General features: G+C 54.1%; 1 protein-coding gene across 16 annotated transcripts in view; it reads left to right on the top strand.

The window, feature by feature from the left end:
- The window catches only part of BORCS8 (BLOC-1 related complex subunit 8), a 49,734-nt gene that overhangs the window by 5,221 nt on the left and 31,107 nt on the right, over positions 1 to 13,406 (top strand). For 4 of the 16 annotated variants that reach the window (XR_012428600.1, XR_010583283.1, XM_074026503.1 and 1 more), the window contains exons 2-5: positions 280 to 392; positions 1,189 to 1,253; positions 4,789 to 4,899; positions 6,683 to 6,758. Coding sequence is in view for 12 of the 16 variants with exons in the window: in XM_005588523.5 (XP_005588580.1) it covers positions 280 to 392; positions 1,189 to 1,253; positions 4,789 to 4,899; positions 6,683 to 6,716 (323 nt within the window). In the remaining 4 variants the exon portion in view is untranslated. The other 12 variants (XM_074026504.1, XM_045379448.3, XM_074026507.1 and 9 more) reach the window with 9 other exon arrangements.

Raw genomic sequence — 13,406 nt, 5'->3', positions numbered from 1 at the left:
TTGAACTCCTGACCTCAGGTGATCTGCCCACCTCAGCCTCCAAAGTGCTAGGATTATAGGCGTGAGCCACCGCACCCAGCCTCGTTAATGTCCTCTTGAGTGAGCCCTGCCGTGACCACTTCCTCCAGCCTGTCATGGGCTAGGGGTGACCTAGCTGCTGAGGGATACACCAGATGCCCCCTTTGCTCTGGCTGGACTCAACACTTGAGCAATGAGGAGGCTGATGCTTTGTCTCCCCACACCCGCCCCACCCCTACCACCTGTGGACCCTGTATCCAGTCACGGACAAGTTCACTGAGAGCGTCTACGTCCTGGCCAACGAGCCGTCCGTGGCCCTGTACCGGCTGCAGGAGCACGTGCGTCGCTCCCTCCCCGAGCTGGCCCAGCACAAGGTGAGCTGGGGCCTGCTGGGAAGAGCAGGGGCTGTCAGGGCAGGAGTCAAGGCTGGGACACCAGTAAGGAGGCATGTGGTGGCAGAGCCAGGTCGGAGGCGTGGTGGACAGATCTGGGGTAGATTTTGAAGGAGGTGGTAAGATGTGTGTATTATTAGTTCATTCTCTTGCTGCTATAAGGACATACCCAAGACTGGGTAATTTATAAAGAGATTTAATTGACTTACTGTTCAACAGGGCTGGGGAGGCCTCAGGAAACTTACAATCATGGCAAAAGGGGAAGCAAACACATACTACCTCACATGGCAGCAGGAGGAGAAGTATGAGTGCCCCATGAAGGGGGAGGCCCCTTTTTAAAACCACAAGATCTCGTGAGAACTCACTTATCAGGAGAACAGGATGAGGGGAACTGCCTATATGACTCAGTTATCTCCACCCGGTCCCTCTCACAACACACGGGGATCATGGGAACTACAATTCAAGGTGAGATTTGGGTGCGGACACAGCCAAACTATACTATTCTGTAACAGTTATGACCCGCGTGGCAAGGAGGCAGCCGTCTGATGATCTAAGGGAAGGGTGTGCCAGGCAGGGAGAACAGCCTGTGCGAAGGCCCTGAGGCATAGTGGCCAGGTGTTCACAGAAAGCCCAGACCTGTGAGGGAAGGAAATTGCAGGAGGAAAGTTCTCTGCATCCACCCTGCGGGCTCAGGGGAGCCCCAACCAAGAGAGCTGGGAGGAAGGCCCTCTAGGTGGGGGTGGCCTCCCTTGCCAAACATCTCCTGCGCCCCCTACAGGCAGACATGCAGCGTTGGGAGGAGCAGAGCCAGGGAGCCATCTACACTGTGGAATACGCCTGCAGGTGAGCGCCACAGCCTCTCCGCTGCAGGGCCACCTTCTGCTGCTCTGGCCTCCTGGGCGTTCAGAGGCATTCCCAGCCATCTGCCCAGTAAGCCCCACCCTACCACGATTAACCTGGCCAGGGCCCCAGGTGGATCTCTTCCCTGTGCTGAGCCCCTCCCCAGCTGCCACAGAAGATGGGGATAAGGATTCTGGAAGATGCTTCCAAGGACCAGCATTTTTGTCCCACAGCCAGGACCACAGATGGGCCAGTGGGGTAGATGGCAGCCAGGGGGAAGCCCAAAGCACAGATAAGGCTGTTTATTTTTAAATTTTTTTTGAGACAAGAGTCTCACTCTGTCACCTAGGCTGGAGTGCAGTGGTGCGATCTCAGCTCACTGCAACGTCCACCTCTCAGGTCCAAGCAGTTCTCCCGCTTCAGCCTCCCGAGTAGCTGGGACTACAGGCGCCTGCCAACTCGCCCGGCTAGTTTTTGTATTTTTAGCAGAGATGGGGTTTCGCCATGTTGGCCAGGCTGGTCTCGAACTCCTGACCTCAGGTGATCCACCTGCCTCAGCCTCCCAAAGTGCTCAGATTATAGATGCAAGCCACCACACCCGGCTGGTGTTTCTTTTTGTTACTGAACCCTTGCCTCCTGCGCTTTGGTTCTGTTCCTCATGACTGTATTCCCAAGCCTTATTCCGGTTGCTTGGGTTGCCCAGTTGGCCTTGGAAGTTCCTCGACTTTGCACAGATATGCTATTCGCCCCTGACATGGGCTGTAGGCCATTTTGGTGGTGGCTGAACGATGCTCCTGGCAGTTCCCCTGGTGTGTTGCTGTTCGGTTGTGTGGGCGAAGGTGCCTAGACAAGAAACCCTGCTGTTGGAGCAGCATTCTGCCATTGGCAGCCTTGGCCCCCTTGGTGGGACAAGGTGTGACCAGACAGACAGTATCTTCCTTAGCTCAAGGAAAAGAAAAGAAATAGGAGTTTCTAGAGCTGGGCATGGTGGTGCACGCCTGTAGTTCCAGCTACTCAGGGGGCTGAGGTGGGAGGATGCCTTGAAAGGAGTTCAGGGTCAGCCTGGGTGATACAGCCAGACCTCTTCTTTAAAGAAAAAAGAAATACGGCCGGGCGCAGGGGCTCACGCCTGTACTCCCAGCACTTTGGGAGGCTGAGGTGGGAGGATCACTTGAGCCCAGTAGTTTGAGACTAGTCTGGGCAACCTGGTGAAACCCCATTTCTACAAAAAATACAAAAACTAGCCGAGTCTGGTGGCACACACCTCTAGTCCCAGCTACTCGAGATGCTGAGGTGGGAGGATTACTTAAGCCTGGGAGGTTGAGGCTGCAGTGAGTGGAGATTGCACCGCTGCACTCCAGCCTGGGCAACAGAACACGACCCCGTCTCAAAAAAACAAAAAAGAGGCCGGGCGCGGTGGCTCACGCCTGTAACCCCAGCACTTTGGGAGGCTGAGGCGGGCAGATCACGAGGTCAGGAGATCGAGACCATCCTGGCTAACACAGTGAAACCCTGTCTCTACTAAAAATACAAAAAAATTAGCTGGGTGTGGCAGCAGGCGCCTGTAGTCCCAGCTACTCAGGAGGCTGAGGCAGGAGAATCGCGTGAACGTGTGAGTCGGGGCTTGCACTGAACTGAGATCGCACCACTGCACTCCAGCCTGGGCAACAGAGTGAGACTCCGTCTCAAAAACAAAAAAAAGGAAAAAAAAAAAAAAACCTGTGCTTTCTTCCTCTAGCTGTGGCATCTAATCCAGGAATCTACGCCATGGGTGGCTAAGCACAGTTCATTTTAACTCATTAAAATGAAATCAGGCCAGGCGCAGTGGCTCACGCCAGTAATCCCAGCACTTTGGGAGGCCGAGTGGGCAGATCATTTGCGGCCAGGAGTTGAGAACAGCCTGGCCAACATGGTGAAACCCCATCTCTACTAAAAATACCAAAATTAGCCAGGTGTGGTGGTGGGCACCTATAATCCCAGCTACTTGGGAGGCTGAGGCAGGAGAATCGCTTGAACCCAGGAGACGAAGGTTGCTGTGAGCCAAGATTGTGCCCAGTCTGAGCAACAGAGTGAGACTTTGTCTCAAAAAAAAAAAAAATTTAAAATTAGAAAATGAGGCTGGGCGCAGTGGCTCACACCAGTAATCCCAGCACTTTGGGAGGCCAAGGCGGGAGGATCACCTGAGGTCAGGAGTTTGAGACCAGCCTGACCAACATGGAGAAACCCCATCTGTACTAAAAATACAAAAATTAGTGGGGCGTGGTGGTGCATGACTGTAATCCCAGCTACTCGGGAGGCTGAGGCAGGAGAATCGCTTGAACCTAGGAGGTGAAGGTTGTAGTGAGCTGAGATCGCACCATTGCATTCCAGCCTGGGCAACAAGAACAAAAGTCCGTCTCAAAAAGAAAGAAAGAAAGAAAACTAGTAAATATTCAGCTCTCAAGTCCCACTAGCCACATTCCAAGTGCTTCTCAGCCATCTCAATGAATGAAGAACATTTTCATCACCACAGATGTTGCCCCAGACATCACTGGGCTAGGCGGGAGGCCAGCGAGCATTTGTCTATAATGAAATGTGTATTTCTTTTTAATTTAATTTTATGTATTATTATTTTTTTGAGACAGGGTCTTGTTCTGTCACCCAGGCTGTAGTGCAGTGGCGCAATCACGGCTCCCTATAGCCTTGACCTACTGGGCTCAAGTGCTCTTCCTACCTCAGGCTCCTAAGTAGCTGGGACCACAGGCGAGTGCCACCATGCCTAGCTAATTTTTACATTTTTTGTAGAGATGGGACTTCACTATGTTACCCAAGCTGGTCTCAAACTCCCAGGCTCAAATAATTCTCTTGTCTCAGCCTCCCAAAGTGTTGGGATTACAGGTCTGAGCCACCACATCCAATCAGATTTTTCTTTTCCTTTTCTTTCTTTTTTTTGAGATGGAGTCTCGCTCTGTCGCCCAGGTTGGAGTGCAGCGATCTCAGCTTACTGCAAGCTCCGCCTCCCAGGTTCACACCATTCTCCTGCCTCAGTCTCCCAAGTAGCTGGGACTACAGGTGCCCGCCACCATGCCTGTCTAATTTTTTTGCATTTTTAGTAGAGATATGGGTTTCACCGTGTTAGCCAGGATGGTTTTGATCTCCTGACCTCGTGATCCACCCGCCTCGGCTTCCCAAAGTGCTGGGATTACGGGTGTGAGCCACTGCGCCAGGTGTTTTTACTTTCCTTTTTTTTTTTTTTTTTTTTTTTACACCCCGATTATCAGTAGTAACGACTGAGATACTTTTTATGACATCTTTATACACTGATACCTCCTTCAAAACATTAGATGTTTCAGTGGCAGATAAGTGAATATGCTGTGCTGCATAGACATCATTTAGTCATAGCAGGGGAATCTAAAATGTAAGCCCATTGTGAGTCCTCGGGGAGACCCATAGAATCACCAAGGTACCCACCGAGCTCTGGTGGTGACCTCTAGTGCTGGGGCGTGAGACAGTTACCTGCAGGACCGGGGCACTGACCAGGCCTGTCCTCCCGTTTCAGCGCCGTGAAGAACCTGGTGGACAGCAGCGTCTACTTCCGCAGTGTGGAGGGTCTGCTCAAACAGGCCATCAGCATCCGGGACCATATGAATGCCAGTGCGCAGGGTCACAGGTAGCTCCTGGGACCGCCCGCCCCCACTGCCACTCTCAGCCGCAAGGACTGTCTCAGCTGCGCTGGGAACCACTTTTTCTCGCTTATTAGAAAACTTTCTCTTTCCTCTTGTCCTGGTGTCTGGTGACCTCCTCTTGTCCTGTGGCATCTATAACCTGAGTTCAGTCACTTAATACCCAGGTCCTGAGCTCTGCTGTGTGCCTGGCCCTGGGCTGGGTGCTGGGGACATAGCAGTGACCAAGACAGACAGGCTCACAAGGAGACATACGACAACCAGGTAAACATGGCAGACAAGAGCATGTCAGATGTGCTGTGAAGAACTCCACGGGGCCCCTCCTGGGAGGTGGCGTGAGTGACATGCAGACAGAGACGATCTGGGGGCAGATGGAGTTCCACGCAGGGCAGTGGTGAGGGCAGATGCTCTGGGGCTGGGTTCCCTGGGAGTGTTCGAGAAGCACCAAGAAGGCTTCTATGGCTGGAGCGGGCCAGCTGGGGGGAGATGGGGCCAGGGAGATGGCAGGGGCCTCTCCCTGTCCCATGATCCAGAGCCAAGGGAGGCTTCAAGCCGAGGACCAGCAGTCTGAAAACAAAAAGCACTCACAGTGCTTGAACATTGGAAATAGAGTTTTTGAAGAGTAGCTCTTCTTTTTGTTTTTTCTTCCCATTATAACTTAATAAATACGCTTATAAACACACACTCATGTGCCGGGGGCAGGAACATCGCCTTGGGATGTGTCTGGCTTCCACAGATTAGGGTTCTGGCAGGCCTGTCCCCTGCTATGCAAAAGAAAGCATCTGTGTTGCTTAACTAAAACAACGAGAATTGCAGAAAGAACACTTGAGTGTATGTGTAAGAATGGGAGTGTAGCAATCTTCCCTCAAAGGGTAGCATGAAGGGTTTATCTGGGCTCTCTTGCATCTGAAGAGGAGCGGTATTGGGCTTTTCTGCCATGGGTTGGTGTTGGCAGTTGGAACTAGACTTCACTTACTATCAACTCAGGGTTTCCAAAAATGCTTTTATATGCCCTGTTTGTGCCTGCTGTTTCAAAAACGCAACATGCCCCTGAAAGACATTAGTAGCAGCTTGAGTTGCTGCTAACACCTCTCTGTAAGCCCTATGGGTTTGAAGTGCCCAGTCCTATGTGAATGAGTCCCAGATGTGGCCTCTGGAGTGCCTCGTCCCACTTTTAAAAACATACGTATATATTTTAAATAGAAACGTGGTCATGATACCTTCCCTGGGCTGGTCTCAAACTCCTGGGCTCAAGCAATCCTCTCGCCTTAGCCTCCCAAAGTGCTGGGATTACAGGCGTGACCCACTGGACCCGGCCATTTGTCACTTTTTTTTGGAGACAGAATCTCACTTTGTCGCCCACGCTGGAGTGCACTGGCAAGATCTTAGCTCACTCCAGCCTCCCGCTCTGGGTTCCAAGTGGTTCTCCTGCCTCAGCCTCCCGAGTAGCTGGGATTACAGGCGCACGCCACCACGCCTGGCTAATTTTTGTATTTTTACTAGAGATGGGGTTTCGCCGTGTTGGCCAGGCTGGTCTGGAACTCCTGACCTCAGGTGATCCACCCTCCTCAGCCTCCCAAAGCGCTGGAATTACAGGCATGAGCCACAGCACCTGGGCCACTCGCCCTACTTTTAAGGAGGATGCCCCAGAAGCTCAAGCCAAAGGTCTTCCGAGACCAGAGTGTCACCCAAACATGCACTCCAGCTAGGTGAGCAAGCCTTGTGGCCTCTGACCTTGGCCTCATGGATGCTGCACGTGTTTTGTTCCAGCCCGGAGGAACCACCCCCGCCCTCCTCAGCCTGATCCTGGAAGAGACTCAGGGCACCCCAGCCTCCGCCAACCCAGGTCAGTGCCGAGGGTAGCCACAAGCCTCTCTCTGCTCTGAACTAACCAACCCACCCGCTTGGCAGTCAGCCAGGCACCTACTTGTCTAACCACTTGGGGTTTCTCACTGGGCTTGTGGGATGGTTTCAGAGGTGGCAGGTGGAGGGGTGTCTGCGGGTCCAGAATGTTCCACCCTGCTGCTCAGGGACCATGTCAGCCCATCTTTCCCACTCTCTCTCTGCCACCTTCCTCTCTCTTTTTCAGGCCATAGGCCCTATGCTAGTCCCAGAGATTTCTACCCCCCAAGACAGAGAGGGGAGCCCACATTTCCTCTATCCTACCACATGCCAGCAGCCTGCTTTACCCATGCACAGTCTCTCAGGCAGAGCCCAGCATGGGCAATTACCCACCTATCTCTGGGACCTCCCCACCAATCCACTGCCTAACTGCTGTGTGACCAAGCAAATTAATCCCCCTCTCTGGTCTCTGCATTTCCTTTCTGTAAAGGTGGCTCATCAGGTGACTGAGAGGGGGCAGGGCATAGTGACGGATGTGCTTTGGAACAGTCAGCTATTGCTACATAACACAGCATCCAAAAACTTAGTGGTTTACAGCCCCAGTAATTAATCTACTCACTATTCTGCACTTTGGGCTGGGCTCAGCTAGGCGGTTCTGCTGCTGTCTCTGGGGCTCGCCCATGCGGTGCTCATGGGAGCTCAGCTGCAGCTGCATAGTCGGGGGCCCTTGACCAGGACTGCTGGCAGCAGGCATCAGGTTTTCCTCGTGGCCTCCCCATCAGGCCAGCCTGGGTTTCTCCTGGTGGCTGGGAGCCAGGAGAGTAGCTTCCATGCAGAGTGCCGGTTTCACATTTGTGGGTGGCCCATCTGTTGAGGCCAGTCACGTGACCAGGCCCAGGATCAGATGGGAGAGGACCATACAAGTGCAGCGGGAGCTATGGGAGGCATGGCTGACCACGCTTAGAAAGTGTGGTGCTGCTGGGCGCGGTGGCTCACGCCTGTAATCCCAGCGCTTTGGGAGGCCGAGGCGGGCGGATCACAAGGTCAGGAGATCGAGACCACGGTGAAACCCCGTCTCTACTAAAAATACAAAAAAAAATTAGCTGGGCGCAGTTGTGGGCGCCTGTAGTCCCAGCTACTCGGGAGGCTGAGGCAGGAGAATGGCGTGAACCCGGGAGGTGGAGCTTGCAGTGAGCCGAGATCGCGCCACTGCACTCCAGCCTGGGCGACAGAGCGAGACTCCGTCTCAAAAAAAAAAAAAAAAAAAAAAAGTGTGGTGCCAGGAAAGATCTGATGTGTCACCATTCTATATCTGTGATGGGCAGACGCAGGCAGGTTGAAGGGGCCCCGGGGACTTACCAAGCCTCTGCCTGTTGGCCAGGCACTGTAATTGTCCTTGGTGCCATGGAAGCCCTCTCAGAGGTCGAGAGGAGGCAGGTGGAGACAAAGCCTCTGTACACCTTTCAAGCTGTAGCCCCAGAGCCCAGAGGCAGCTGAATTCATGTGTCCAGTCAGAGAGCACTTAGTGGGCACTGCAGTCAATCAGAGAGCACTTAATGGACACCACAGGCAGCATGCATTTATTGAGTACCTCTGGCAGTTGATGCACACTTCCTGAGCACCTGTTCATAGCAGGCTTAGCTCTGGGTGTGGGGTGGTGAGGAATCCCACAGGCTGAGGGGTGGCCTGGGAGCTTTCTGGCGGGCCTGAAGCAGGAGGGGCTGCCTGAGGGGGTCAACAGCCTACTGCCCTAAGCAGCCCTACCCATACCCCCAACCTAGCCTCTGTCTCCCCAGTCCCATCCCCCACACCCTGGTCACTCCTACTTTGTGCCTCAAGGTCACTGTCCGTCTGCCCTCCTCACTCCCCAGCGTCTGCTGTCCCCTCCGCTGCTGCTCCCCGGCAGGATTGCTCTGTGTCTCATCCACCTTTGTCCCTGTGGAGTCCCTCTCCTCTCCCCAGAACCACCAGTTCCATGCCCCATCTCAGAGCCTTTCTTTTTTTCTTTCTTTCTTTCTTTTTTTTTTTTTCTTTGAGATGGAGTCTTGCTCTGGTCACCCAGGCTGGAGGGCAGTGGCACGATCTTGGCTCACTGTAACTCTGCCTCTCAGGTTCAAGCGATTCTCCCACTTCAGCCTCCCGAGTAGCTGGGACTATAGGTTCCTGCCACCTCACCCGACGAGTTTTTGTATTTTTAGTAGAGACGGAATTTCACCATGTTGGTCAGGCAGGTCTTGAACTCCTGACTTCAGGTGATCTGCCCGCCTTGGCCTCCCAAAGTCCTAGGATTACAGGCATGAGCCACTGCACCTGGCCTCAGAGCCTTTCATTCCCACTTTTCCCCCAAAACTGCACCCCTTGGGGTCATCAGTGACCTTCACAGGGTCAAGTTATCCCCCTCCTCTCCAGTCCCAGGACCTTAAGCACTGCCCCGTTTTACAGAAGAGGAAAGCAAGGCCCCGAGAGGTAAGGCAGCCAGCCCAGGGTCATCGCCCATGCCCAGAAATGCCAGGATTCCCACCCAGACCTCTGACCACCAAGCTCCACCTTAGCCTGGCCCAGGTTCATCCCTCAGGTGCCGCCTCATGCCTTGAGTCTGCCTCTCTGACCACCCTGACCCTCGTCCCCGCTCGCCAGCCTGACCGAAGCTGGGCCAAGCAGAGACTGAAGACTGAATGAGTGCGGCCAGCACCCTCCTCCTGCGCCTGCCCCGAGCCTCCAGGCCCAGCCGTCAATGTTCCCAGAAGTGGCTTACTGCTCCTGGACTCTTACTGGCCCCCCATCGACCCTTGGACCAATAACTGCCATCAAAATAATCCTGATTGGCCGGGCACGGTGGCTCAAGCCTGTAATCCCAGCACTTTGGGAAGCCGAGACGGGCGGATCACGAGGTCAGGAGATTGAGACCATCCTGGCTGACACGGTGAAACCCTGTCTCTACTAAAAAATAAAAAAACTAGCCGGGCGAGGTGGCGGGCGCCTGTAGTCCCAGCTACTCAGGAGTCTGAGGCAGGAGAATGGCGTGAACCCGGGAGGCGGAGCTTGCAATGAGCTGAGATCCGGCCACTGCACTCCAGCCTGGGCGGTAGAGCGAGACTCTGTCTCAAAAAAAAAAAAAAAAAAAAATCCTGATTATGCACCTACCAAGTCCCTGGCCCTGGGCTAAAGTCTTCACAGGGGTCATCTCATTTTATCCTCAGACAGCCCCCAAAAGCAGGTCTCACCCCCAAATACAGATGGACAAAGAGAGGCTCTGCCGGGCATGGTGGTGGGCACCTGTAATCCCAGCTACTCAGGAGGTTGAGGCATGAGAATCACTTGAACCCAGGAGGCAGAGGTTCCAGTGAGCCAAGATGGCGCCACTGCACTCCAGCCTGGGTGACACAGCAAGACTTTGCACCCCCCGACCCCCGACCACCACACACACACACAAAAGGCACAGTCAGAGAAGAGCAGACCGCGGCCTGGTTTGGTCCCAGCCCTGCCCGCCTCTGATGTGCTGTGTGACATAGGCCTGGCGCTGGCCCTCTCTGGGCCTCCCTCCCTCCCTTCCTTTCTTTCTTTTCTTTCTTTCACCTGGTGCTGGCCCTCTCTGAGTGCTCTCCCCTCCCCTCCTCTCTTCTTCTTTTCCAGGATCTGGCTGTCACCCAGGCTGGAGTGCAGTGGCATGATCTCAGCTCACTGCAACCTCTGCCTCCTGGGCTCAAGTGATCCTCCTGTCTCAGCCTCCCAAGTAGCTGGGACTACAGGCACACACCATCACCCCCAGCTAATTTTTCGTAGTTTTTGTAGAGATGGGGTTTCACCATGTTGGCTAGGCTGGTCTCAAACTCCTGAGCTCGTGATCCTCCCACCTCAACCTCTCAAAGTGCTGGGATTATAGGCGTGAGCCACCGCACCCAGCCTTGGTTCTCCCTTTCTTCATCTGGATAAGGAAGGCTGGACTGTACCTTCTCTACAGGCTAAGCTGGACACTCGCATATCTGCCCTCCCAACCTGCATTCTGCCTCAAGCAGCGATGCCCACCCCAGGTTCAGGCCACATGGAGAGGCCACCCCTAATTCCAGGGGTGGATGTTGCACCTCGGCCTGGCCAATCAGAGCTGCTGTGTCCTAGGTTCCCAGTGATTGGTTCGAGATGGACACGTGACCCAATGAGAGGCCTTCCTGGGAGTTCTACCGGGAGCATCAGGAAGGTTGAGCTGGGTGGATGGGAACGGGCAGGGACGAGGGGGTTCCAGGGGGGACCTGAGAACATTGCCTGGGGCTGTGGATCCAACTGTACCTGACATTAGCCAATTTCATTTCTTCGGTTTCATGGACACCTGAATTATGATTTTTGCCAAAATGGCTTTGAGTCCGTTTCTGCTGCTGTTTGCAGAAGGGCCTGCACTGACCTCTGTGAATGCCAAGCCTGGGTGACCAGGCCTCCACAAGTTATGCATCTCCAAGGCCAGCTGTGTTACCCCAGAATCCCTTGTTCCAGTACAATGTATTAGGGAGGTCAGATAGAGTTGTTTGGGGTTGAGGCAGGTTCCAGTCCCACTACTCTGGGAGGGTCCCTCATCTTGGCACTGTGGGGTGGTTGATGGAGACGGGTGGGAAGAGCAGGGGTGCCCCGAGGGAAGACAGAGGGCATCCTACTGGGACATCGGGCCTGTCAAGGTGTCTGAAGGCCTGGAAAGAGGGTTCAGCCCTACCTCTCCTCCTCCTAGGGCACACTGGGGGGCCTCTGCCATTATACCACCTCTCCACTGTCCCACTCAGCTTAGGAGTGAGGAGCCGCCTAAAGCCACCCCATTTAGGGCCCTGATTGGTGTGTGGCCTCCAGAGTCCTTCTCCCTTCTTACTTGCTCTGAAGGCATCTCTCAATGTCCATCTGTCCTCCATGCCACCATTTATCCAGCAAACACTGATGGGTATTTGTGAGCTAGACAGTCCAGCACTGTCTTGCTCAGACCTTCAGGAGAAACTGGCAGCAGAATGGAATTATCGCCTGCCTCCCAGGACCTGCCTAGGAAGACTGGGGCACTAGGAGCTGGGGGTAAGGGAGGCAGGTGTGGGGGACCCCACCAGACCCTTCTAGGGCGCTGAGTCACTCAACCTCTGGATGTGACCTCAACCAGCGACTAACAGTCATCTCTCTTTTTTTTTTTTTTTTTTTTTTTTTGAGATGGAGTCTCACTCTGTCTCTCAGGCTGGAGTGCAGTGGCGCAATCTCAGCTCAATATAACCTCTGCCGCCCGGGTTCAAGCCATTCTCCTACCTCAGCCTCCCATTGTCCTACCTCAGCCTCCCAAGTAGCTGGGATTATAGGCACCTGCCACTGCACCCGGCTCATTTTTGTAGTTTTAGTAGAGACGGGGTTTCACCATCTTGGCAAGCCTGGTCTTGAACTCCTGACCTCGTTTTCCAAAGTGCTGGGATTACAGGTGTGAGCCACCGCGCCCAGCCCAGTCATCTCTCTTAAAAGGAGTCTAGGCTGGGTGCAGTGGCGCTCGCTTGTAATCCCAGCACTTTGGGAAGTCAAGACTGGAGGAACCCCTGAGTTCAGGAGTTAGAGACCAGCCTGGGCAACATGGAGAGACCCTGTCTCTCTCTCTAAAAAAAAGAAAAAAAAAAAAAAAAAGCCGCGCATGGTGGCTCACGCCTGTAATCCCAGCTTTTTGGGAGTCTGAGGCGGGCAGATCACCTGAGGTCAGGAGTTCAAGACCAGCCTGACCAATATGGTGAAACCCTATCTCTACCAAAAATATAAAAAATTAGCCGGGTGTGGCGGTGCGCACCTGTAATCCCAGTTACTTGGGAAACTGAGGCAGGAGAATCGCTTGAACCCGGGAGGCAGAGGTTGCAGTGAACGGAACCGAGATGGAGCCACTGCACTCCAGCCTGGGTGACAGAGTGAGACTCTGTCTCAAAAAATAATAATAAATAAATAAAAGGGGTCTGATCAGGACTCTGGGTTTTCAGACACCTCGTAACCCCAAGTCCCAGGGTTTGTGGGGGCGCTGGTTAATTCGCATCTCATTTGAATGCTCCGTAGTCCTTTTTGCCTGGAGGGCGCCCCCGCCCCCTCTAGCCGCCAGGGGGCGCAAGAGGCAAAGCGTTGGCGAGAAGCTCGGCCTCCAAGCGGTCATTGTCTGCAGTCCTGGCTGGCCCCGGTGGGCACACTGTGACCCTCCACCCTTTTTCACTCTATATGCTGTCGCTCCCATTTTTCAGAGAGCAAACAGGTTCTGAGAGGCCAGAGGGCTCTGAGAACAAGAGCTCGCAGCCTCCGTTGTCAGGGTGGAGGACAAGGGCGCTCCTAGAGCTCCCTCAATAGCATTTACTGGCCAGGCGCTGTGGCTCACACCTGTAATCCCAGCGCTTTTGGGAAGCCGAGGTGGGCGGATCACTTGACGTCAGGAGTTGGAGACCAGCCTGGCCAACATGGTGAAACCTCGTCTCTACTGAAAATATAAAAATTAGCTGGGTGTGGTGCCCACCTGTAATCCCACTTACTCTGGAGGCTGAGGCAGGAGAATCGCTTGAGCCCCGGAGGTTGCAGTGAGCCGAGATCACGCCACTGCACTCCAGCCTGGGCGACAGAGGTAGACTCCATTTCAAAAACAACCAGCTGGGCACAGTGGGTCACACCTGTAATCCCAGCA

This window comes from Macaca fascicularis, chromosome 19 (genome assembly GCF_037993035.2).
Source record: "Macaca fascicularis isolate 582-1 chromosome 19, T2T-MFA8v1.1".
NCBI classification, from domain to species: domain Eukaryota; kingdom Metazoa; phylum Chordata; class Mammalia; order Primates; family Cercopithecidae; genus Macaca; species Macaca fascicularis.
The sequence above is the reverse complement of the archived record's forward strand: the minus strand, read 5'-3'. Positions and strand labels throughout refer to the sequence as shown.